Raw genomic sequence first — 24727 nt, forward strand, 5'->3', positions numbered from 1 at the left:
AACCAGGCTGGGAAAAGTTGCAATTTCCTATGACTTTCAAAGATGCTATATGGAGACTGTTGGACTGTTGGCAGAGGCATGTCTAGACTGTCATAGGTGTCACAGTTTCATGGTGATGTACTGTATTATAATATATTCATGCTTGACATTCTCACTCAATAAAAAAAAGAAAAAAACCTTAAACCTGCATTAAAATGATTTTTTGGGCAATTTGGAGAGATCATTACTCTATCAGTCTTCTCAATAGACCGAAGCAATACCACAGCATTTCTAATTTTGCCTTTGCACCAGAAATACTACTAATTCCTGCAGCCTGAAATTACAAAAGAGTTTTGTCCTGTCTCCTGTTCAGTGGTAATGGAGCAGCAGGCGATTATAGAGGTGAGTCAGTAATCTGTCCCAGATCCCTTATCTCACAGTTTGGGTAACTGTTCTTTATCATTGAAGATACTGTAGGAAATATCATATAGCACAACTGAGATATTACTTTTACAGATTTTATTGCACACAGAAATATTGTAAGTGACAGACATCAACCACCTGTCAAATAACTGAATCAATATTTTCTGCTTCTTCTCAAACTATCTGGTTAACTTAATATTCGCTACAACTTGTAAATTCTTGGCAATGTTGCAGATTTGAAGTATTTCTGCAATTTTCTGTGCCTTCAAATGGGATTGTGTTTAGTTCATATAGCCCTGTTGTATTATGCATGACTTTGCAAGCAAGAATTTTCTACTTCAAGCAAATTATGTACAAACATCTCCTGAGAGTAAATAAGAGAAGTTGTTCAGGTATAGAAAACTATCTAAGGAGGTGCCAGAGAAAGCAGATCAGTTTAAGAAGCTCTCCTGAAAACCAAAAGTAAAGGTCCTTCAGAAAATGGAAGAACAGCTGGGGGAAACTCTTCCTGAACAAGAGGAAAGGAGTTCAGAAGCAGCTGGAGGACCATGGCTTCAGCTCTGAAGCCTGATGAGGATTGATCATCCATCATCTCTAGTGACAGAGGGAGAGCTTGACTAACTCAGGACCAAAGAAAAACTCTGCAGGAAAAATATAAAAGGGCAAAGATACAGAGCAGCATGAATCCCAGACCTGGATCAGGAGACAAAAAGTCCAAGAAAGAAATGTTACTAGCAAAGCTCTTGTGTTGATAGTTTCATGGTTATCCAGCTGTACAGAGACAAGGCCAAATCCAAACATTTTGTAGGACATATGAGTCGTATAGATGCATCCATAATTGATAAATATACAAACAAAAGGTGCTATCATACTATACTCAACAAACTTGTGATTCAACAAAACTTCCTCAGGTCAAGAGAAGTTCACTGCATATAGTCTAGTCAATTCCAGCCAATTCATTTGGCATCATACAGTATGTGAAAGGAATCTTTGGGATGTCTTTATTTTAAGGTGTATAATAAACCTTTTAAAAACCCTAATTTAAATGATCAAAATCCTTTGGTTGTAAAGTGCAAATAATTGGGTTGAAAAGACAGACAAAAGAGGGGGGGGGTACAATTCAGTTCAACAAATTCACAATCCAGTCCATCCAATCCATCAAGTAGATACATTCATTTTCAAAACATCTACACAGTACAAATTTGCATTTTCTAACAATCCTTTTAGCGCCACCACCAGGCCAAAGTTGAGACTTACATTACGGTTGTAGTTTCAAATAATCAAACGATTCAATTCAAACTGGTTTACAACAGCTGGATGAATCCGAGAAGTCTATTAAAATGAAACCTCTATGAAACCTTTAAATGGAAGTATTAGATATGGTATGAAGTGTTACTGTAAATGATGCTTGCAATAGAAAAGAGAAACAAAAAACAAGACAACATATGTTTCAATTGGACATCTGACCAGTTTTAATGTCAACTAAACTAAAATATTAAATCGTTGGTTATATTTAGTATCTCCTTTATTAAGTTCTCCCCAAGGAGCAACTGACCTAAATAACCTGTTCATACACTAGACACACTAGATAACTAGACAATCGGACATCTAAATATAGGGTTGAATGTTGCAACCTGTTGTGTTGTGTATAACTGATGGTGACAGCTGAAGATCAGAGGTGTCGTGACTGTATGTAACAGCCTGGAGAAACACAAGTAGGAAAGGCTGTTCTCCCTCTGATCTCAGTTACCCTTAAGGGCTTCCATACAGCCCGGCGGGAAGTTGACTTTCAAATAATGTTATTAATGTCCTTCTTTGACTAAATGCATTAATGAGGAGGCTAAATAGAGACCTGAACATTTGCAGGGCGGTTTGATTAATGGAAGCTTAAGTTCTGTGCTAGCCTCGTTACTTAATTGACCCTCAAGCAAGGTGACAGGAAAATAAATGCTGTAAAAGCTATCTTTAAAGAAGCTGCATAAAACATCTATTCACTATAAAACCATTTCAGAAATTTAATCCAGTCATTGTAATAATTCAGCTAAATTTGTCTTCTGTGCTAATGTGACAAATGTAAAAATCAAGGAACTATAAGTTTTCCACCAAAGGTTAATTGCTGTGTTCAAGTCAATAGTCAGTTTTCACCACAACGAGCATAAGACTCAGACTTATTGCTGCATTTTCACATTGCAATAAGTTGTGACGACGTGCTAAAACTGTTGCAAAATCCTACTGCCATAATAAGCAACGGTCCCAACGCTCCTTTTTTTCATTTGGCCCAATTTACGAGATACATAGCGCCACGAGCTGCACAGTCCTCGCTGCACTAACTGCAGACTTGCACAACAGGAAGGGTAAATAATGAAGCATGTCGACAGAGCACTGCTCACTGGGGCTGTAACCTGCGTGCACCATCAACGTTTGTTTTTCGCAATCAATCTGAAACTGCCATCCTGATAACATAAAATAAAGCCGCCAGCAACCATGAAATAGCTAATTAGAATAAGAGCCTAGCAAAAACTCTGTGTGTCCTGTTTATGTAGACTGGCTGTAACTGGTGCGAGGTAAAGGTCAATAAACCTGAGATGTGAGTAGACTTGAGCCATGACACTGTGGGGAAATCTAAAGAATCACTCTGTGTGGTCATAGGTCTATTTCTGATAAGCCAGATGAATTCTTAGCACTGTGCAGCTGGGCAAGAGGACTCAGCGTGACACCACAGCCCGAGAAAGCTCTTGATTTCCATGCCTGTGTTCATGATATGGTGTTTGGACTGTGGGGCTTAGAACACAGGGGGCTTATCAAGAATTAACCTTCACACAGCAGTGCTCCTACATGTAAAATAATTTATGTGCAACTTTCATCAGCGAGAGGAGCGTTGGAGACATGTCTAGGGCTCGGTGAAGCCTAGCAATCCCAAGCTGTGTCTGAGATGGAACTGACACGCTCATCTCTCTGCAAGGCTAGAGCCCTGCTCACATGCTTCAAATACAAAGCAGGTGGTCCCTTTACCTGCCACATTAGAGACAAGATCTGACACGTAATGAAAACGGATAAAACTATATGGCCCCTATGCAGAGTTTTAAGGTCTGGCTTCTGAGACGACCTGCCAATGAGCAGATACCGCAGCAATGTGAGTGTATTTCATTATCACTGTCGACTTTTAAGCAAAATATATTACACTCATTAAAAAAAAGAAATCCAGCAGCAGGTAAGGCCAGTTGTACATGAGCTGGATGATGGAGCTGAGGAATAACACTGTCAAGTCTGTGAGCCACATGCCCTTACATGCAGGAAAGAGGCTACCGTTCCAAAGAAACAGAAACTATTGTGAAATCAATATTCATTAACTTGAACATTTTGTTGCTACTCTGTCATTATTATTTTTTAAAGTGCACTCCAGATCATTTATCAGGTTAAAACCAGGACTCACAGCAATTAAAGACACAAGGACCAAAAATCAATGAATAATAAATGAAAATTTTGTGAACTGTGAGACGACAAGCCTATTGACTTACAAAGCCCGTCTATTTACTTTTGAAGATTAGTGAGGTCAAAAGGTCATTGGATTTGTGAAGGACACCAGGTTGTTCCTTTCAGATCATTATGAGGCAACACTGTCCTAATTTAAGCACATAGAATAAAAACATGTTGATTTCAGTGTTAAAAGTAAATATTCACTGAATAATTAGCTGTGAATATTCACTGTGATAATTCAGCTTCAAGTGACAAGGAACGAGAACAATGCACTATATAAAGCCACAATGATAAGTTGATTAATCAATCAATCCACTGAAAATGAATCATCAACCGTTTTCATCAATTCATAATTTTAGTCAATCTTAATTGGAAAGTCAAAAAATTGCCTGGCTTGAGCTTCTCAAATGTGAGGATTTTCTGCTTTTCTTTTTCATATGTGATAGTAATGTGCATATCTGCGAGGTTTGGAGGGACAAACAAAGGCATCTGAATACATCTCCCTGAGCTGTGGGAAATTATAGCTGGCATTTTTCACTATCTGACAATTCATAGACTGTCAGCAGGTTAATCGATAATGAAAATAATCGTTAGCTGCAGCCCCAGAAGAAATAAGTCAAAAGGAGAATACAGATCGATTGATGGAGTGAGAGAGAGGGGGACAGAGATGAAACCATGCATTTTGCAGTGAAATTAAAGTAGGATGCTGGTTAATTACCAACTGTGTGGCCCTCACTGACAGTGACATAAATCTTGAAGACAGCTGTTAAAATGTCTTCCAGTGAGCCAACACGGCTGCTATTTCATTCATCATAACATCCCACTTTGATTAGAGCATAAATATATGACTCAGGTAAAAAGATGCATCTTGCAAACAAACTCTAGTCTGGTCATAAAATGGTGTAATCTAATCTACTTCTAAGTGTGATTTGATATCCTACCATCAACCATCATACTTGTTAGAAGTGCAGAAGAAAGTGTGATTAGAAATCATGCTGGAGATAATCCCAGATTAATAAATGCACTAGCTCTCTCTCACACACACACACACACACACACACACACACACACACACACACACACACACACACACACACACACACACACACACACACACACACAGCACAATCACTGGTGCCACACACTCTTACAGAGTAAGATTTACACCCTATAATTAATTTGAATGGGGGCCAAATCGTGGCTGAAGGGGGAACAAAATCATGCAGCATATGAGTACTGCATTAAGTCAATTAATGTCTGAGGGGTTGTTTGTATTTCAGGGTCTTTCACACAACAAGAGCCAAAGCAAACCTATCAACTAGTGTAAAGTATGTGCTGCGAGTTGCAAGCCTCCAACTCCAGCCTTAGAACACATTTTCATGATCATCATGATGCTTTGATAACAACTGCACAGAATTAAGAAAAAAAACTCATTAGTAAAATATATTTTTAATAAGGGCCTGCAGTTAGGAAAGTGTGTTGTGATGCTGAGCCACTGTGAGGTACAGCAGCCTGAAAAACATGAGAGTTTCAGCCAAAAGCACCACCTCACAACGCAACGTGTACATCACCTGACGAGGAAACACATGCCTCTTCTTTAAACTGTCAGACAAGTTGAGAGACAAACCCCCTTCTTCCGCAACTTGTCAGTTACAACAACTCTTGTCAAGTAGCTGTTCATTAATGTTGCATAAAGCTGAGCATCCTCCAAGAGCTAGCAAGCTAGAACTGGGGGGAGATAAGCTACGTGCTGCGCAGGAGAGGGGGGGGGGAAACACAGCTCCATGCGACCTCTATTCATTGAAAATGTCAAGGCTGACACACAGATGACTTTGTGGGTTGCAAACATCGACTTATTATTGTTAGTCATGTATATTTATTTGAAGACACTTTAGCCAGCGTAAGCAAAGCATTAGCTCGCATCGCCGGAGGCTGATTTTGGCGACAATTTGCCCCCAAAACCACCTTTAGAGACGGTTTTACCTCCGCTTGAAGTCCTTCTCGTACGCTTTGAGATAGGGATCCATTTGGAGAAGGCAGTCGAACTTGGGAATGGTAACATTATCCTCTTGGTCTGCCATGGTTGCAACAGACTCAACTAATCGAGCACCGACTGCTTCTGGTCGGACGCACTGACAGTGACATGAACAATATACAGGCAGGAGTGTACTGTGTGAATGCTTTTGAGCATCCGGAGACAACAGCGAATCAGACGGCTTTGTGTTTAGCCCGTCCCATCACTACACGCTGTGTTTATGTAGCGGGTCAGAGATAAGAGGGACCAGTCGTCCACTGCCGGGATACAGTGTAACTTTAAGATGACAGCACAGGACGTATCTGGTGCGTCAGTGTGGTAACTTTGTGGATGGAGTTGTGAAATGGAGAGGGAACAAGGGAAATGGAAGATGAGGAGTTTGAAGTTAGAATCCGCGGGGAGCCTCAGGGAAGAAAAAGAAAGAAAGTTGATTCATTGAGTTATAGTGAGAGTGAACATGAGGAAAGAAGGTGCAAGATGTTTTTGTTAAGAAAAGCAGTGTGGCAAACCCAGCCAGCACCAACCACTAATGATTTCCTGTTGAAAAGTGGGAGATGTGTTTGAGTGTGAGGACCTGTTGTCACCCTCTTTTCAACATGCTAAAATATGTTTACACCATCAACGTTTCGTTCAATCATTTTAATAATTTGTTCAGTTATAGCTTGAAAGAGAGATGACAGTAACATTGATTGATGATATTGGTTAAAGTCATATTGCACCAGGTGAAATGTAGGCTGATTTAACACACATAATGTTTGATATAAAATGTCATAAATATAGAAATGTAGGGGTGGATCTGAATGTAGTTTAATTAGAAAAGTACCAATTGTGGGTTTTTCAAAAATATTTATTTTGTACAAATATTTTTAAAATGATTTCAAACACAACTATCATGGATGTACAGTGTGGTGTAGCCGAGCTTTGGCTAAGTGATCAGTGCAGTTGTATGTGGTCTGTGAGACTGGGGTTTGAGACCTCTTGCAGGGTCAGTGGGCTTTATAACAGTTGCCATTTTTCATCGTCTACAATGTGCAAATAATAGCCTATTGTCGTTATGAAGCCTAACCAAGAAACCACATCCAAATTCCTCAGGTGTAGATAGGGATTGTTGATAATATCAATATGTCATCAGCATTGGCCTAAAATTAACATTTCTACTGATGACAGACCGATTCATCACCTCCTCCTCCATCACCCGGCTGTGATTTCCTCTGCAGACTATTTCACCTTGTTGCTGCCAGTGTTTGCTCCCCAGGCTTGTGGAACCATACCCCCCTCCCCCCCTCCCCCGCAGCTAGCCCCAGTTCTCTGTGTGGATCCAACCATAGCACTGAGCCCCAGTGTGTTATTCAAGTTATGAAAATTACTTATTGTGAAATAGTCCCAGATAGGAAACACCCAAGCTGACAGGATATGACACCATACTTTATTGTCCACGTAGGGAAATTTGTCATGGACTCAAATGCCTCTACAGTTACAGTAAAAACTAACCATATATGAACAAAACAGCACCAGCTACAACAATAAATGAGATGGGATGTACCACTCTGTTGAAAAAAAAAAGCTGTGGTTGGCAACCAGCATATTAAGTGCATTACCACCATCTTCTGCTCCAGAGTGTGGACTAGAGATTAAATCCTTCCCATTAATCTTGATTGTCTAACTACATTCCTTAAATTCTTCCTTTTGTGATCATACTTTGTACAATCTACAGTGCATGCATGCATGATAGTCTCCTCAGCCAGGTGGAAAAAAAAATAAGGTGCATATATTAGTATCAGCATCAGTAATTGCCTTAATTAGTTGGAAAGTATTGGCATATCAGATATTGGATAAAAAAAAAATCCAATATCATGCATCCCTAGCTGTAAACCAGTATTGCAGAACCTGGTGAAATATGGTCTAAATGTGAATGTTTAATCAACGTCTTTAAATCGTTTGTCTTGCCAACTGTCTTGAACGTCTTCACCAGTGACTATAGCCATTTTTTAAACGTCTTTTCAAAGGGAAAATGCTCACTGGGAAGTTAAACTAATCGAAATGAAACGCTTCAGCTTGATAGTCGTCAAGTGTATGTCACAGATGGGAAGATGGAAAAAGCCTTGACAATCTTGGTGTTTGGTTCCGGGATAGATTTATACCCAGTGGCGTGTTTTTTTACGCCTATAACAAGAAATGGATGGATGTAAGGATGTTTAAAGAGTGTAAAGGGGTGACAGGCAGCTATGGAATGAAAACGTTTGACAAATTAGTTAATGAATTGTATGAAACTAAATCAGCTATGCTTCCCTTTGATTTGGAGTACTTGCCTAATAGAGTGTTCTTGCATCACGCGTCATACCCAGTAAGGCAGCATGTTCCTTTCCTTTGCAGTGCAAGAATGATTGGATGTTTGGTCACAGTTAGTTTGTATGTAGGAAAGATTTTGCTATATGCTGTAAATCTCAAGAGAATGGTTGTGGAGGAGACTGTGAGAAAAATCCAGAGTGTCATCTTTGCAAAGGGGATCATACAGCATGGGAGGTTAACTGTCCAAAGAGAGTACACGAGGCAGAAATAATCAGGGTTAGATCTAAGAAGAGAATTAACCACAGTAAAGTAAGAAATATTGTGATGTGAGACAAAAAGACAAAAAGAATAAATCAGTCAGAAAAGCATAACACATTTTGTTTTGTAAGGATCAGGATAAGGAAGTTTTTGGCCTTTTTGGTAATTAACTGTACTGCTTGAGTAGAAAGAAAATCTAAGAAAATGGAGATTGTTGACGCAGCAAGGAGAATTCTGAGTGCTGTGGGAGTTTCTGTAAGTATGCAGCAACTGTAGAAGGATGCTTTTAGCTTCTTGCAATCATCTAAAAGTACAGAAGTTATAGCAAAGTGGGAAGGGGTTATTATTATTTTTATTTTGTCAGTGGAGATTTTAGTTTAAATCCAGTAGATGGCGGTAATGTGACATTTTGGACACCGACTGCCACAAAAAAAAAAAAAAACAATAAGAAGAAGAACATCTGGCGCATCAGAGGAAGATGACTCAGATTATTATGCAGAAGTGCTGCTTTGTAGGCTATTGCAAATGCACATGGTGCTGTATGAATTATTTGACTGCCTTTGGTAGTATTAGAGCAATGTACGATATATGTACAGAACACCCATGGTATGACTGTAGAATTGACTCGCTGTCACTTATCCATTTATTCAACGCTATCATGGCATTTCCTCTGAATATTTATTCTCAAAAAGGATTTCTAATAATTTTTTAGACCTTTTGGCTGCTGTGTTATGAATTTCAGTACATACATTCATGATCCTCAAAGGATGGCTCCTAATAATGTTGGTGACCTCATTACCTTTTTTCTATGCGGAGGTGCTCAACATTTCTTTGTGATCCTCTTCCTTGACATTTAGTATCCCTAGAAAGTGAATCCAAAAATGTTGATGGATCTCCTGACATCTTTCTTTTGCCATCATCAGGCAACAATTTCCATTCTCAAAAAATATTAAACTGACTATTTTTGTGAACTTTCATTCTCCACAGCAGATGAACCAATTTTTGATACTTCATGAGCCTTTGTCAACTTCCAGCCAATATGTGAACTTTGCATGCAAGATTTCTCACAATCCACTAGACAGATTAGAATAAAATTCATTCCTGCTCCTAAGGGGATGAACCATTTTGCTATTAATGACCCTTTGGCTGGAAAACATCCTCAGCATGTTCTTTATTCTGCCCAGTGCTTTCATAATGTGAGGTGTAATGAACAGTGCAGCCTCTCAGGACCACTACTGGGGCTTTAGACCTTTAGTATTGTTGAGCTGAGTTACTGTAATGAGTAATTTTTGTGTGTCATTTATTCATGACATTTTAAGCCAATTGAATATTTGTACAGTTTTGTAGTATCCTTCAGATTTGGAGATTTTGTAAAATGTTTTGTAAAAATGAAATGGTAATGGACCATGCTATAAACCCTTCACACACAAGTAAGAGAGCAAAAAACTTGTTGGACATGATAGAAAAAAAAGGCATTGCACATATTAATCCATTTACTCTTTGCAATAATTTTTTTCATACTCCATGTCCAGTAATGAAACTGAACCTTTATTAGCAGAGAACACATTGATTGAAAGTGCTTATTCAGTCAGTCAGTCCTCCCTCGCACGTCTCCAGTTGGTGCAAAATGCAGCTGCTCGCCTCTTAACTGGAGTACGTAAGAGGGAGCACATAACTCCCATCCTGGCCTCCCTCCACTGGTTACCTGTACAGTCCAATTTAAGATTCTTTTATTTGTTTTTAAATCTTTAAATGGTCTGCCTCCGCACTACCTCTCTGAGCTCCTTTACCCCCACACTCCTGCTCGGTGCCTCAGGTCAGCTGATCTGCTGCTCCTGGAGGTACCGAGGCCAAAGCGGAAGCTCAGAGGGGATAGACCATTTTTTGTAACTGCTCCTAAATTATGGAACAAACTTCCTTTAAATATTAGACAAGCCTCCTCACTGTCCATTTTTAAAACTTGTCTTAAAACCCATTTTTATTCCTTGGCTTTCAACCCAGCATGAGACTCTGCTCCTGTTTTAGTGTTTCATGGTTTGTTTGTTTGTTTTTTTGTGTTTTTTAATTATTGTTTTATTGTTTTTAATTTGTTTTAAAAACAATAAACAATTATTTTAGTATTTATTTCCTGTTAATTGTGCTATATAAATAAAGTTGAGTTGAGACAGACGCCATGAAGCAAGATCACACTGATTTGAGCAAAGTCTAATTTGAGCAAAGTTTGTTTAATGTCAAGGGTCACTGTCACAAAACTGTATGGGGCTGTTTCTGACACCAAAACAAACTCTTTCCTTTTGGTCATTCTACTTTTCTAACACTAAGTGCTCATACTACTTGGATCTTATGTCCCTGGCATTAATAATTTTTATCACGAACTGCTTCACAGAAGTGGCAAAACTACCTTAATGGACTTAAGGAGGATAACCTTGCTATAATTTAGATTAAACTCCTCTTGAAAAAACCTGATAAATATGCATGCTGACTGAAGAAATAGTGAGGCTCTTGAAAGTGCTGTCCTTGTCACAGAATAAAACTGTTCAAGCTAAAGGTCACAAAGTGAGTGTCATTCTAAAGAGCCATCTGTTGGAAATAGATGGAACAAGTGTGTCACTGTCCACCCTAGAAGGTTATGCCAATAAATTCTTGTCTATGTGATTCACAGCTAAATAATAAACGTTTACAGGATTATGTGGAAAAACCCAATACCCAGTGACAACAACAGACAGGTTTCATCTGAAGGATGTTAGCTTGATGGGCTGAAGTAAGTAGTTGATTGATTTTATCTGAAAGCAATATGACAAAATGAGCAACAACGACAATTTATACCACCTGGGCCATCTGATTTAGTAATATTATTTTCTCAGCTGTAATAGACAAGATGTTCCACATGTAGATGTTGTTCATTTAAATAGGAAAAGATATATTTCTCTTACAACAAATGGGTGGACCCAGCATGAGTTAGCTGACTGGCCTGAAAAGGGCAAACACTGCAAAATAATTTAACAGGTCAACAGGGGCAGTCTCACAAAATGATGACATAGAACATATGACACACAGCAGGGTTACAACAGACTATTACCCTTTATATAAGGAGATGACACATACTTACGTGGTCTAATGTGACCCTGCTTTGTATCAGAATTTGTATCGGTGTTGCTGTGGGTCTGCTCCATTTATGTGGTTATTGTTGTGGTTGACTGACCTGACCTAGCATGAGAGTTAGAGCCCTTTTCAGGTTATTGTGTCTACCGCATTTAGGTGCTTGCACAAAGATGTCTTTCAGGCGACTCCTTAAATACAGCCTGGATCAAATTTGTTATTCCCTAATGAATCCTGTAAATGGCAGATTAAACCTTTTTTTCAATCACAACATTATATAACCAGTAAAATTACAACCATCACAGCTTTTAAAAAGAAAAGAAAAAAAACATGCTTCCTTTCCTCCCATCTTGTTCACCCAAATCTCAACCCAAGAAATCTTGTTTCCTTTTCCCAAGACACCACGGTTACAACTTTGGGTAGCTATAATTTATTCAATCCAGATCCAGAATGCCACTCTGTGGCACTGAACTGTGTATGTCCCACAACAGAAGTCTGTTTTAGTTGGAAAGACATTGAATTAGACATGCATCACACAATTAAATGAAATGCCACTACTTGACTTTAACAGAAGCCGACAAAAACAAGCTTCGTATTTGACTTAATTGATGTGGGTATACAAGCATGCTGCACTGATATCATGTGTAATGAAAAAATACAATCACTTGTTCAATACCTGCAATTATTCATCAAAGCATTATAATGCATCCAACCTGAGAGAATTACTTTCCAGTGTTCAGCCCTCATATAGTAACACACCTCTAAGGCAAAATGATAGAAAACTCTTAGAAAACAGAGGATTAAACAGATAAGTGAATAATGAAACGAAAATGATTTTAAAAAGAAATACTTGTCATATGAAAAGACAAAGTACAGCAGCTACAAATATTTATTCATCAAAAATAATGATCAGCAGTAGTGTCTCCTTACTATGTCGCAGTAGTTTTACTGGGCAGCTCCAGACATACAGTATTACTATGTTAAACCAGACTGTATGAACAGGCAGGGCCATGCTGAAAAATAGTTTACAAGGCAGAAATTATGGATAAACAATGTTTAAAGAAAAACAAAATATGTCACACGTGATAAAAGTTAATACAGTATAAAGAACATCATTTTTGAGAGGAAGCAAATGCAATTGATATTTGAGAAAATGTTGAACTTGTGACACGAGAAAGTCGTTGTACCCGTTTGTTCAATATTTTTGTTTCAAAAAGCCTGCACGTTTGATCCATTTTGAAGAAGGCCATTTATGTACAGTCGTTCACAGATAAATGTGCTATTTACATATAAGTGAAGAAAAACAGGTTTTCAAAATATCTTGGCAACAGAGGATCTGACAGTTTGATGTGGAAATTAAATGCTAAATCATGTGCAGTGTTTCTGAGGGTCATGCACAGAAACACTAATGGGTAAGTATATCAGCATTAACAAAGAAAAGAAGACAGAGAAGCTCCAAATTATTATTATATGACAACAACGCTGTATGACCTGTATGACCCTGATCTATTTTGAGGAAAAAAATATTTATAAAATTACAAAATTGGGAGATGTAACTGAGAACCAGTAATTGAAATTATTTTAACAATGTAACACAATATGTGCAGATGTGGCCAAATGGTGAGATAAAGAGGATAGATGATAGATGAGCAGTGGACCTTGGTGTCTTATTTTAATTCATACTTGCAGCCAGTTTGATTGCCTGACAAACACAGTCTCTGAGGATTGCAATTCTGAATCTGATGATTAAGATTAAGATGATTAAGATTTTGGATGGGGAACAACTGTTTTTATGCAACTGATGGACATTGTCACAGTTGTCTACTGAAGAAGGATGTTTTCAGAGAAACAGGTTTTTCAAAACAACAGACATCTCCCGACTCCAGCTGTCAGACAGGAGCAGAGTCAGCTCTTCTCTTTGTGAATTGAGGAAAACAAGGCCTATTTATTTGCATCAATGCAAAACATATCAATCAAAATAAACAAAAGCATAAGGCAATGGTTTTTGGGCTCCATTCATCCAACAGCATAATTAGTATACATTTTCTGTCTTGAATTCATGCTGATTTCTGAGTCTGTGGAACTGAATATTATTTAATTTTTCATCAGACAGTTGGGTTCAGACAATGTTCTGGTGTTTCTATGTACACCTAAAAATATGTACACTACATGATGCATTTCATTTGGAAAATCCCTCTAAAAGAAAGCTGTATGAATGAAACTATTCATACACTCCTATTGTAACAGGTCTCAGTAACACAAAATGGAAATGTATGATAATTAAAATAAATGTAATTCAGTGTAGGAATGGGATTTAGGCACAATGCAGACAACCGCCTTCTGCTAGGGATCAAATTAGATGTCGGGGATCAGTGTGTTGAAATATTGCAACTCATATAATTCCACTGAGGGAAGGACACCACTTCTCCATGAATGCCACCGAGTGAGAAGGTTAACACTGAGCAATAAAGAGAGCGAGAGAGAATGGGAATGAAGCTAATAAGAGGCGATAAGATTCACTTCAGCCTTCAATTTCAAGGATGGAGGAGCTAGGATCTCAGAAAGGACTGGAAAGGATCTCTCTCTCCTCGTGTCAAAGGAAAGAGATCTTTAATGAGAGACATTAGAGAAGGCGGAAACGGTGACATCAGTGTGTATGTGTGAGACAGAACACAAAGCATGTGCTGACGGTGGATTTTGAGCTTGTCAAGTGCATGAATGTCTTTATGGAGTTGAGATTTTCTACATGATATGACTCTTATGGTCCTCGTATGGAAAGCCTCACGTTGGCAGTGAAAGCAACAGAGTCTAAAATATATGATTCAAAGTGGTTTCATATGTTTGATGTCACGGTTGCAAAAGTAGGTGGAGGACATGAAATGGTAAGCAGAACCTGTATTGCCACACTTAGGGTTTTCTGGCAGAACTCATTTATGAATTTCAGACTAGTCAGCCCCTTCAGAAAGAGTGGATTGTTAACACCTGACCTCACAATACAACAGGCCAAATGGTTTAAATCAAGCAGTGGGGTCTCAGGAGACAATTGAAGAGGGTGAAGAGGCCAAAATTCAACTGGTCCTCAGCAAGAGGAAGCCAAGACTTTATTAAAAGAAACAAGAAGACTGTTGTGAGATAAGGTTAGAGAAAAAATAATTACACTGGCCTCTCAATGTAAAAAAAAAACATATCTAACTCACAACATGCTGTGGTCTTCATTGTTTTATATTCCACACTATGAGAATATTATTTTGCTCTTGGTCACTCAGTCCCCCAATGACCTCAATCGTACTCTGTTTAAAATTTGAAAATGATATGGTGAATGTGATAGATTTGACTTTTATTGTATTCGTCCATAGCCTGAACCACTCTGCTCTTCCACTGGAGAAGATTTAGCTGTTAAAACACTCATTGAGATTTGTCTCAAAAGTCAACATAAGACTTTTTTGTCACCATTTAACATCCAGACCTTAAACCCATGTGGACGTCTGAAATGTTGATTGAATGTTCTGTACTTACATATTATTGCTCATTGTGAAGCTAGTTTGATAAACTGGCCAGACTGATATATTGGTCAATAATAGTGTACTGCATATACAGTATATTGGTATTGGTGTATATTGGGTATATGCTGGTCAATACATAACAAGTAATTGTATTATAAAAATGCCAAAGTAGGTTTGAGGTAATTAAGAAACACTACTAGTACGCCTGAGAGCAGAGACAAATCTATTCTTCAACTGTAAAATGTGCCACTCAGTCATGTTATGTGAAAAAAAGAAAAAAAATCTGTCAGCTGATATATTGTAATAACATTCCTAAAAATTGATATCATCATCAGTCTAAATATCCAGTAACTCAACCCTTCAATCCATGAAACAAAGGAGTATCTCAGTCAGAACAAGAAACAAAAATGGATCAACACCTTATCTGTGAAAGACATGAGAGAAGATCACTTTTAGCTCAATGCTATTCGGAAAACCAAAGGACATACTCATGGACAATTAAGACACACTATCAAACAACATAAATACTCAGAATAAAAGAGCTTTATATATTTTTTATTCATTACAAGGAGAACATTAGCTAGAGAAACCTTGGTGTGGATTGGACACATGAGAATGAGTATCCCTCTGATTGTTCTATTTAAATATTGTCCGGAAACGTAATGAAGTAAAATTTCAGCTGTGAAAGTCTGTGAAGTTCTTTTTACAAGTCTTTAAGCACAAAACAGTGATCGATCTGAACCAGTGAACATTTACATTAAAATAATTAACTTAAGAGGCACATAATGTCCTCCATTAGCCTCAATGGATGCATGAATGCCTTGAATATTTGAATTCAATTGAGTTCAGTAGAGTGCCCATAATGTGACAGAACGTGTTTATTAATATAAGGTACTTTCTAACCCATTCAGCAAGGGCCAGCTGTTTTGAACTCAGAACTCTTCCATCAAAAATGTACCTTAATATTTTTAGACTTTATTTGTCACTTATCACAGTAGAAGAAAATGTGGGTATTAGCAAGGCTTAAATGTATATTTAAAGATAATTATTTTATAGGTATCCATTAGTTTTAATGAAAAGTGCAGAAAATGAACCTAATTTATAATGCACATTTGAAGTGAACTTTTTCAAATCAGCACAAATTCTCTTATTAATCATAATGATATGATGTCTATTTTCTTAGTTAATGATATGTTTCCACATAACAACGGATAACTTGTTATTAATTTAAACTAATTTTACTGAAACAAAGCAAAAGAAACTCTTTTAATCCATATTTATATCCATATTTAATCCAAGTAAGTATATTCACAGTATGTTGCAACAGTAAAACCTACTTTTAACTAACCCATTATGTTGATCTACCCCCAGTGCATCAATTTTAATGCATTAAAAAAAAGATTAAATTTACATAGAAACTGTATCTTCTGTGACATGGATATGGAAATGTTAGAGTATTATTGCAGTTTATGACTTATATGCTTTCAGTTTTTTAATCAGTCATTGAATTTTTACAGAACACTGAAGTTCATAAAATCGAAAGAACTCAGAACATTGATTAAAAACATTACATTTCCTTAATTCCTGTTTAGACTTGTATGCAGGAATGATTAAATATTATTCTGTGTTGCTTGTTGTCAAACAACATTTGCAGTAGGTGACACTATTGGCACTGGTCCACAGAATCAACTGACTTATATTTTTTGGCATCACTGTATGCTGACAACTACATAACGGAGAAATCAATAATGTTGATTCAGTGCACAGACTGAGTCACCAAGAAAGTTTTTTCCTTTTCTGATCTTTCAGGTAAACTGAGTTTATGATATGGCACCACTGCACTTCAATGGTGATGGCAAGAATAGCATGCATGCCACTATCTCTGTTACAGTGAATCAGTGATGAATAACCCTCATATGTGAATCATATATCCACAATGTACTAATTTTATACATGATCTATGATCTATGACAATGCATACAAACAGAAATGTCGTATTCTGTCTTATAAAAGGAAAGTTTTGGTTTAAGGTTTGAATCTCACCTTTAAGATCATATGGCTTAAAAATGTTTGGAACTCCTTGAATCATTATGAATTTTATACCACACAATACATTTCAACATTTAGGTGGCATAAAGTTTCTAATGGGGTGTAACTACGCTGTTTCTATATTGCCAGCAAAACTCAGAAGTTCTCTTCACAGGCTTTACTGTCTTGGAAAAGATGTTATGTTCAATGCTCATAACTTTTCAGCATAACTTGGAACAATGGTAATAATGCTGTTATGGTAATAAAAGCATAAGTGAAAAAAAATGGATTTCTGATCAAATTGTTGTTCCACAGGTATAACTAAAATATTCATGTCCAAGTGCTTTGTTTAAAAGTTGGCGGGATAAAATTAACAGACATAAAATGTACAGAAAGCATGGAAGAAAAGAACCTAGAGAATTAGATCATATAAACTTGTGCAGAGCGTGGTTATGCCCCTTCAAACAACATTAGAGAAATGAATTATTAAATCTCACATGACATTTACCCAGGACTGGACATTCTATAACAGTGATATCTAAAACATTATTACTACATTTGTACGGTGGCCGAGACCCGCCATAGCTGCAAATAAAAGTAACGCTGCAAACAAAAACAAACGCTGCTGCAAATAAAAAGATACGCTGCTGCATATAAAAGAAACGCTGCAAATAAAAAGACACACTGCAGCAAACAAAAAAAACACTGCAAATAAAAACAAACGCCGCTGCAAATAAAAGAAACACCGCAGCAAAAAAAAAACAACAAAAAAAACACCGCAGCATATAATAATAAAAAAAAAACGATGCAAATAAAAAAAGCCACAACGGAAGTGGATTACCGGGGACTGTTTTTGCCGAAACACCGGAAGAAGAAACAACAACAACAGGACTACGAATTTGAAAACGAACTAGAAAGTAAGTGAAAACGGTAGTGTTTAATGTCGCTACATGTACTTTTTAATGTGTTATTTGGTCAGGCGATGTAGCCCCAGGTTTGAAGTTGAGCTGTCGTTGTTGTTGTTGCTTGTACGTGTAGGTCAGGAAAAGACGTAAAAGGGACCGTATATGGTTTGTTATTTGTGTTATTACGTTACGTGTTGGACTAAATACATGGACATATTGAGGAAGGTATTTCGATGTTATGGAAACGGATTTCATATTTCACAAGAATGGATACTTGGCGAGCTGTACAGAAAGTCCTGAGTCATAAGATGATCGTTGTGGATAAAGGGAAGACTTTGAAGGTATGTAGAGATTATAGCTGTTTTTACTTTAGCTGAGTGGCTAGCCGAGCCAATCGCTAATACTATTACGGCTGTGAGCAACCAATATAATTCGTGAGTGGTCTTGAATGAATCAGGGCAACCTAAGCTTTCTAACAATGTATACAACAATATATATATGTTTAAGGGTTGGTGTTTAAAACGTTCAGAAGGACTTGTGGCTACCTCCCAACCTCCAACCCGTCCCATAAGCGGAACAGCGTGTTTTAAGTGTCTGCAGTTCCGATCCTCATCCCCATGTTGGCTGAAACAAGTCACCCTCAAACATGCTGAAAACCATATTGAAGTTTGGCCTGCAGTTAGTCTTCCCTAATGTTTATGTGGCTTTGAGGATGTTGCTCATGTTGCCGGTGACAAACTGTGAGGGGGAGCGCTCATTTTCTCATTTGGGGAGAATCAAAAATGAGCTGAGAACAACCTTTTTTTTAATTTTTTATTAAGACAATAAGACAAACAACACATACAACACAACAGACAAAAATAAAAAACAAAACACAAACATAAAACAGTCAGAGGTTTTTACAAATCATTGGCACAAAATTTCTCCATAATAAAGTATGTTTTGGCAGCTTTCTTACTACTGATATCTTTGATTGTGGCAGAATAACGGTGCAGTTCATGTTTAAAGAGTACAATGTTCGGTTTAGATTTGGCCCATTTGTTTTTGTGGATGTGAAATTTCCCCAAACTCAAAACTAACTGACAGAAAAAGCACCAGTCTTTGTCTTGGTCGTCATAATAAATAAAAATATGTTTTTCCTGGAAATGAATCATTCTTCCTGTTTTCTCTTGCACAAAGTGTTGAACATCATTCCAAAAAGGTTTACTGTAGGTGCAATGATAAAACAAGTGAGAAATGGTTTCATCTTCAAGTCCACAAAAATCACATACATATTCAAGATCTAATTTAAATCTTTCAAGGGTTTTCTTTGCAGGGTAGATTTGATGTAAAATTTTAAACGAGATTTCTTTCACCTTATTATTGAAACAGAATTACTCACCAACCAACCATGCTTTATTCCAGTTAATTTCTCCAAATTGTGCAGCCCATTTAGTTTGACCTCCAGGTAGAATCTTGGTTTGTAAGCAGCTTCTCAAAAATCTGTTAGAGCAGGGTCTTTTTGTAATATCTACTCCGCCCACAAACATATTGCAAGTATAATTTTGTGGGACAGCAGTAATTCTTTCAGTCCCTTTAAGAAGCTGAAGCACACCCTGAGTTAAAGCATCAAAAACCACAGCGTATTGTTTCGGTGTGACTGGGAATTGAAATTTTAACAAAAATTCTTCATAAGAAAGTAAGAAGCCATGATCATTAATAAGTTGGTCAACTGAGCTGAGAACAACCATGAATCAATTTTCCAATTCGTAGTCCTGTTGTTGTTGTTGTTGTTGTTTCTTCTTCGGGTGTTTCGGCAAAAACAGTCCCCGGTAATCCACTTCCGTTGTGGCTTTTTTTATTTGCATCGTTTTTTTTTTATTATATGCTGCGGTGTTTTTTTTTTGTTTGCTGCGGTGTTTCTTTTATTTGCAGCGGCGTTTGTTTTTATTTGCCGCGTTTTTTTTTTGTTTGCTGCGGTGTGTCTTTTTATTTGCAGCGTTTCTTTTATATGCAGCAGCGTTTCTTTTTATTTGCAGCAGCGTTTGTTTTTTGTTTGCAGCGTTACTTTTATTTGCAGCTATGGCGGGTCTCGGCCATTTGAATGTAATAATATACTTTGAGTTGCATGACAAATCCTACAATTGTGTGGAAGGGAGGGTAAGAAACTGTCTAGCACCAGGACCCAGGCAAGGGGCACAATCTATAAAAAAGGGGTTCTTCCCGTGTCGATACACACCTGCGGGAGCAGCTGAGGCCAGCATTTGTTTGGTGTTTAATTTTGTAGGCTCCTCTTTTCCAAATATGTTTAAAGGCATGAGCTTAACAATGAAACTGTAGCATTATGAAATATTAATTTTAGCTCATGGTATTACATTTGCATTTTGTTAGAACAGAGATCTTTTTAGTCAATATCAGCATGGTTCTTTAAAAATCTAGACTCCAGTCAAACCTGCAGGTCTCCTGCTGGGGTAGGAGACTGTGTTCCAGTTTAGCAAGGTATATTTTTCATTTTACATGAATTGTTTTGTAAAAATATTTATTGTAAAGTTTCCTCTTTATATTAATGTGTTTCTGTTTCTTTTAGTTTTTAAACAAAGATACTACTAGTGAAGCCAACCACTGTCGTTCCTAGATTTATTACATTTCAGTGTGCCTTTAAGTAATCAGTTGAATGAGCCATTTTCTGTTTTATGGGTCTTGTGGGTCTTTCTGCTGTGGTAAAGGGGCGCTGAGTTAGAGTAGCCATTCTGCATGTGAGCTCTAATGTGTGGTTTGAGTCACCTTAGCTCATTGTGGGCAAAGTTGAGTGTTGTAGAACAGTTTCGATTTGACTCAAATTGGTTTATGTGTAGCAGTGATTAATTGATGATCTCCCTACACATTTTGTGACAATTTCCTCTTTTTACACACAACTCCACACATAACTAACCCCTCTGATAGTGCAGTCTAGCCCTCCATTGCTTGTATTATTTGCTTGTTCATTTATTGTTAATTTATGTATTATTGTAAAAATGATTTCATCCCTCCTGTATCCACCCTATAGGCACTGATCGCTGGTTGCTGGTTCATTCCAGAGGACCAGCAGGATAAAGCTGCGTGGAGAAATTGAAGATGCAGTCCTTTCCACTCCCTCATGATCACAACTGAGGTGCCCTTGAGCAAGGCCCTGAACCCCAACTGCTCCAGTGGAGCTACTGGCAGATCAGACGGTTGTACTGGGCAGCTTCCAGGTATGAATGTGTAACTGTGAATCAGGGTAGCCCTGAAAAAGAGAGTATTTCTCTCAGAGAAACTTCCTTGAATAATTAACGGTAAAAAAAAATAGCCTGCTTTTATGCCTTGCTGCCACCTAGTTGACATACATAAGGCAAGATTCTCTAAGTCCTTCACAAGCCTTAATGTTTTTTCTGGTACATAGATCCATAAACCCCTATGGCAAACAAAAAGAAAAAAAAAAGGATTTTCTTTTCCCCTATGATTAAGGGGAAAAGTTTTTCTTTATTTATTACGTTTAGATACGTTATGCTTTATGTTTAATTTATTATGTTTACTTTTTCATATGTCATTTGATTGGTATTTTCTTTTTTTCACACACTGGATTATTGAATTGTATAAGAATGTCCATTCCATGTCTATGTATTCACATACAAAGGCAATGAGTCAGTCAGAGATAGAGTAGAGCTGGTCTTGTAACACACCCTTTGCAAATTGTAGGGCTATTTAAACTTTTGCTTCTGCAGCACTGCTCACTTTCTTGCTCTTTTATAATGCTGCTTTAAACTTACTGCTATTGCTACTTTTGATGTAGCATTGCATAAGCTATCTTGCCTTTGGACAGTCTAAAGATGTTGCTTACGGGAAGAATATTGGCCGTTTTCATCTGTCAGCAAAAAAGATGAACTTCAGTCAGTGGCTAGCTGTCCTGCTGTCGGCAGCTTCATTTCATAGATAAGTACTGCTTGACTGTGCTAACATACACTCTTTTTGACTCCATTATGTCTTGGCTCTGTTGAGTTGGTGTTTGTGTGCTTGAGCTTTTTGCTTCTGCTATGTGCAGGTTTTGTATGTTGTGGATTATGGCTGAGCTAATTCATCTTGGGTTGTAGTTGGCACCTGCATTATGATGCTCTCAAGCTATGTGAAATTTTGATTTGTATGTGTATGATTTTGAGTATCACAGTATGTGTTTTGGGATCATTTCCTCCCTGTTATTTATCTGTGTGACCCCAACAAATCATGGTTGTTGTCAAACAATAAATAGCCAGAGTAACATTTTGTTTACAAAACTTACTTTTATATTCAGCAAAGCATTCAGAATATTTCTGTGATAACAGGCTTTATTATTCTTTGTATCATAATTACATCTAAATTGCTGCTCCTGTTTTGTTTCATGCTGCTGCTACACTCAGCTCTGCTCAGGCTGATATCATACTGATGGTCAAAGCTATAACGTTATAACTACCTGTGAAGTTCTGTGATTTTAACATGCATTTATAGACAATAATTCAGTCATTTTCTGCTACTTTGTTTGATGTGTCATAGCCTGCTGCTTCAGGTTGGGTTTAAGTTTGTCCATCTCTGTACTGTATGCCATCTGTATGTATTTGTCACAACAGTCTCTCCTGTGCTCAGCTCAGTGTATGGGTGTGAGGTCAGAGCCTTTAGATCAATCAATTCAGTAATGAAATATGGAAATGTGTTCCCTACCATTATTTGCAATTGACAATTGACATCATTTTCAATCCTGCCAATTTGCACTGGATGTGTAGACTCACTGAATGTCTCCCTGATCATGTCGGTGTATACCAGTAACAGTGAACACAACAGCTGTGGTTTGCAAGCGCATGCAATGGTGTTTGGTCTGTTCCGTAAAGCATGGTCTAAGGATTTCTGACACATAAGTTTTTCCTGTGTAGTCAGTCTGTTTCAATGGCAGAACCTGACGTGTTAAATATTAACGTGAATTAAAACATCTGGACTGGTGTTTTTCAGTGTAACAGGCTGGAAGATAATCTGCGATTCATGTGGAACAGATAGTAGATCAAATTAATTTTCAGTTGTTTGAAAATTGTGCAACTAACAATAATCTTATTTCCTATGACACATTTATCTGTGATTTATCTATTAGGCTGTCTAAAAAATCTAGGAAAGAGACAAAAGGAGATATGAGGGTTTATAATGAGGAAACTCTAAGTTACATCAGCTGAAAAAGACATTAGGTTTTACGGATGTTATGGCCAAGTGGGAATATATACAGGAAGATAGGACCTAAAACTGAACCCTGAGGGACCCCGCAAGTTATGTCTGGCAAGGAGGATGATAAATTGCCCACAGTGACAGAAAAGGTTCTATGGAAAATGCAGTAGCTCAGCCAGCACTGTGCTATATCTCTGATACCCACCCAGTGCTTGAGGCAGTCAATTAAAATTGCATGATCTACAGTATCAAAAGCCTCACTGAGGTCTAAAAGGATTAGGATCGAACATTCCCAAGCATACACTGTTAAAAGAAGGTCATTTGTTACTTTAAGAAGGCCTGTCTCAGTGCTATATAGAACTTTATAATTTGAATTTCAAGAAACTGTTGACTGTTGAATGTTGAATGAGCAACTGGTGTGACACACCACAAATACCAAAAAGCTATTTGGATGTATAGTATAGCTTTAATTAATGAAATACCAAAGAGTGCAGATCAAGATTCAGAAATGATGTCATGATAAAAGTATTTCTAGTGAAAGTTAACAATAGGATGGTTTGTGCAAAGTCATTTTGGGTGAGGCTCTAGGAAAACAGAAAGCCAGCTTGAATCTTGAAAGACTTGAGATCGGGCTCTGTGGAGTGAGAAGAGAAAAGTGGTTGTGTGAAAGACAGACCATTGCATGCAAAAGCCTTGCAAAGTCATAAAAACAGGATATGTTCGTGTTCCGGCTGATGACATCCAATATGTGTATAAATATGAGATGCATGATGGATTTATTGGGTGCTTTGCAATAAACCGCTTAAATTCTACAAGTCAATGCTTAAGTCTGATTTTAAATCCTCTGAGACATGACATAAGATAGTGTTTTGCGGCAGGATGGAAAGAGTTAAAGGACAATTGTGACTGCATCCTGGCTTGGGTGACAGTCACAACAGTGCAGCCACAGAAAGCCACGCCCCCCTCCACTCACTCGGACAAACAATCAACATTTAGTGACAGGCGCTATGGCAGGTGTCACAGTAGGAGACATTTCACAGGAGGCCATTGATGATTTATGGAGACAGAAAGATCAGATATCATCTAGAAGTCACCAAAAGGGTCTAAACTACGCATTGGAGGGATATATTAATCATTTTTTTTGATGAGAAAGTCTATAAAAAGCTTCAGGTACAAGCCAAAATGTACAGGTCCCAGTGCAAACATGATAAACCGCATCTCGTTGCCATCACCACCTCAGACAACATTGTTGACATCAAAGTGCCACTGAAGTTAAGATTTTGGCTTGGAATATGAGAAAAATGTAAAAGCTTTTTTACCATCTTTACCAAAAGTGTCTCTCCGTTAGTTTGGTGCTACAGTATTTACATTGAATCATTCAGCATGTGGCTTAATAAAGGGTAAAAATTTCACCCCATCACCCAGCCTCTCAGGATACCATAGTCCCATAAAAATGATGTGGGAAACACTGAATTATTGTTGGTTTTTTGGGGGGGTTTTAAACACTTGCAGGGCATTGAATGTCAAATTTTCATTAGGAGCTGAGCCCCTCT

General features: G+C 37.7%; 1 protein-coding gene across 1 annotated transcript in view; it reads right to left on the reverse strand.

Annotated features, from left to right (window-relative positions):
• Positions 1-6046, reverse strand: part of gbe1b (glucan (1,4-alpha-), branching enzyme 1b) — an 85759-nt gene extending 79713 nt beyond the window's left edge. Inside the window, exon 1 of the mRNA XM_053321012.1 lies at positions 5863-6046. Within this exon, the coding sequence (XP_053176987.1) occupies positions 5863-5960 (98 nt within the window). The 5' untranslated portion in view covers positions 5961-6046. The remainder of the gene's footprint in view (positions 1-5862) is intronic.
• Positions 6047-24727: the final 18681 nt, after the last annotated feature.

Source organism: Scomber japonicus, chromosome 6 (genome assembly GCF_027409825.1).
Source record: "Scomber japonicus isolate fScoJap1 chromosome 6, fScoJap1.pri, whole genome shotgun sequence".
NCBI lineage: Eukaryota > Metazoa > Chordata > Actinopteri > Scombriformes > Scombridae > Scomber > Scomber japonicus.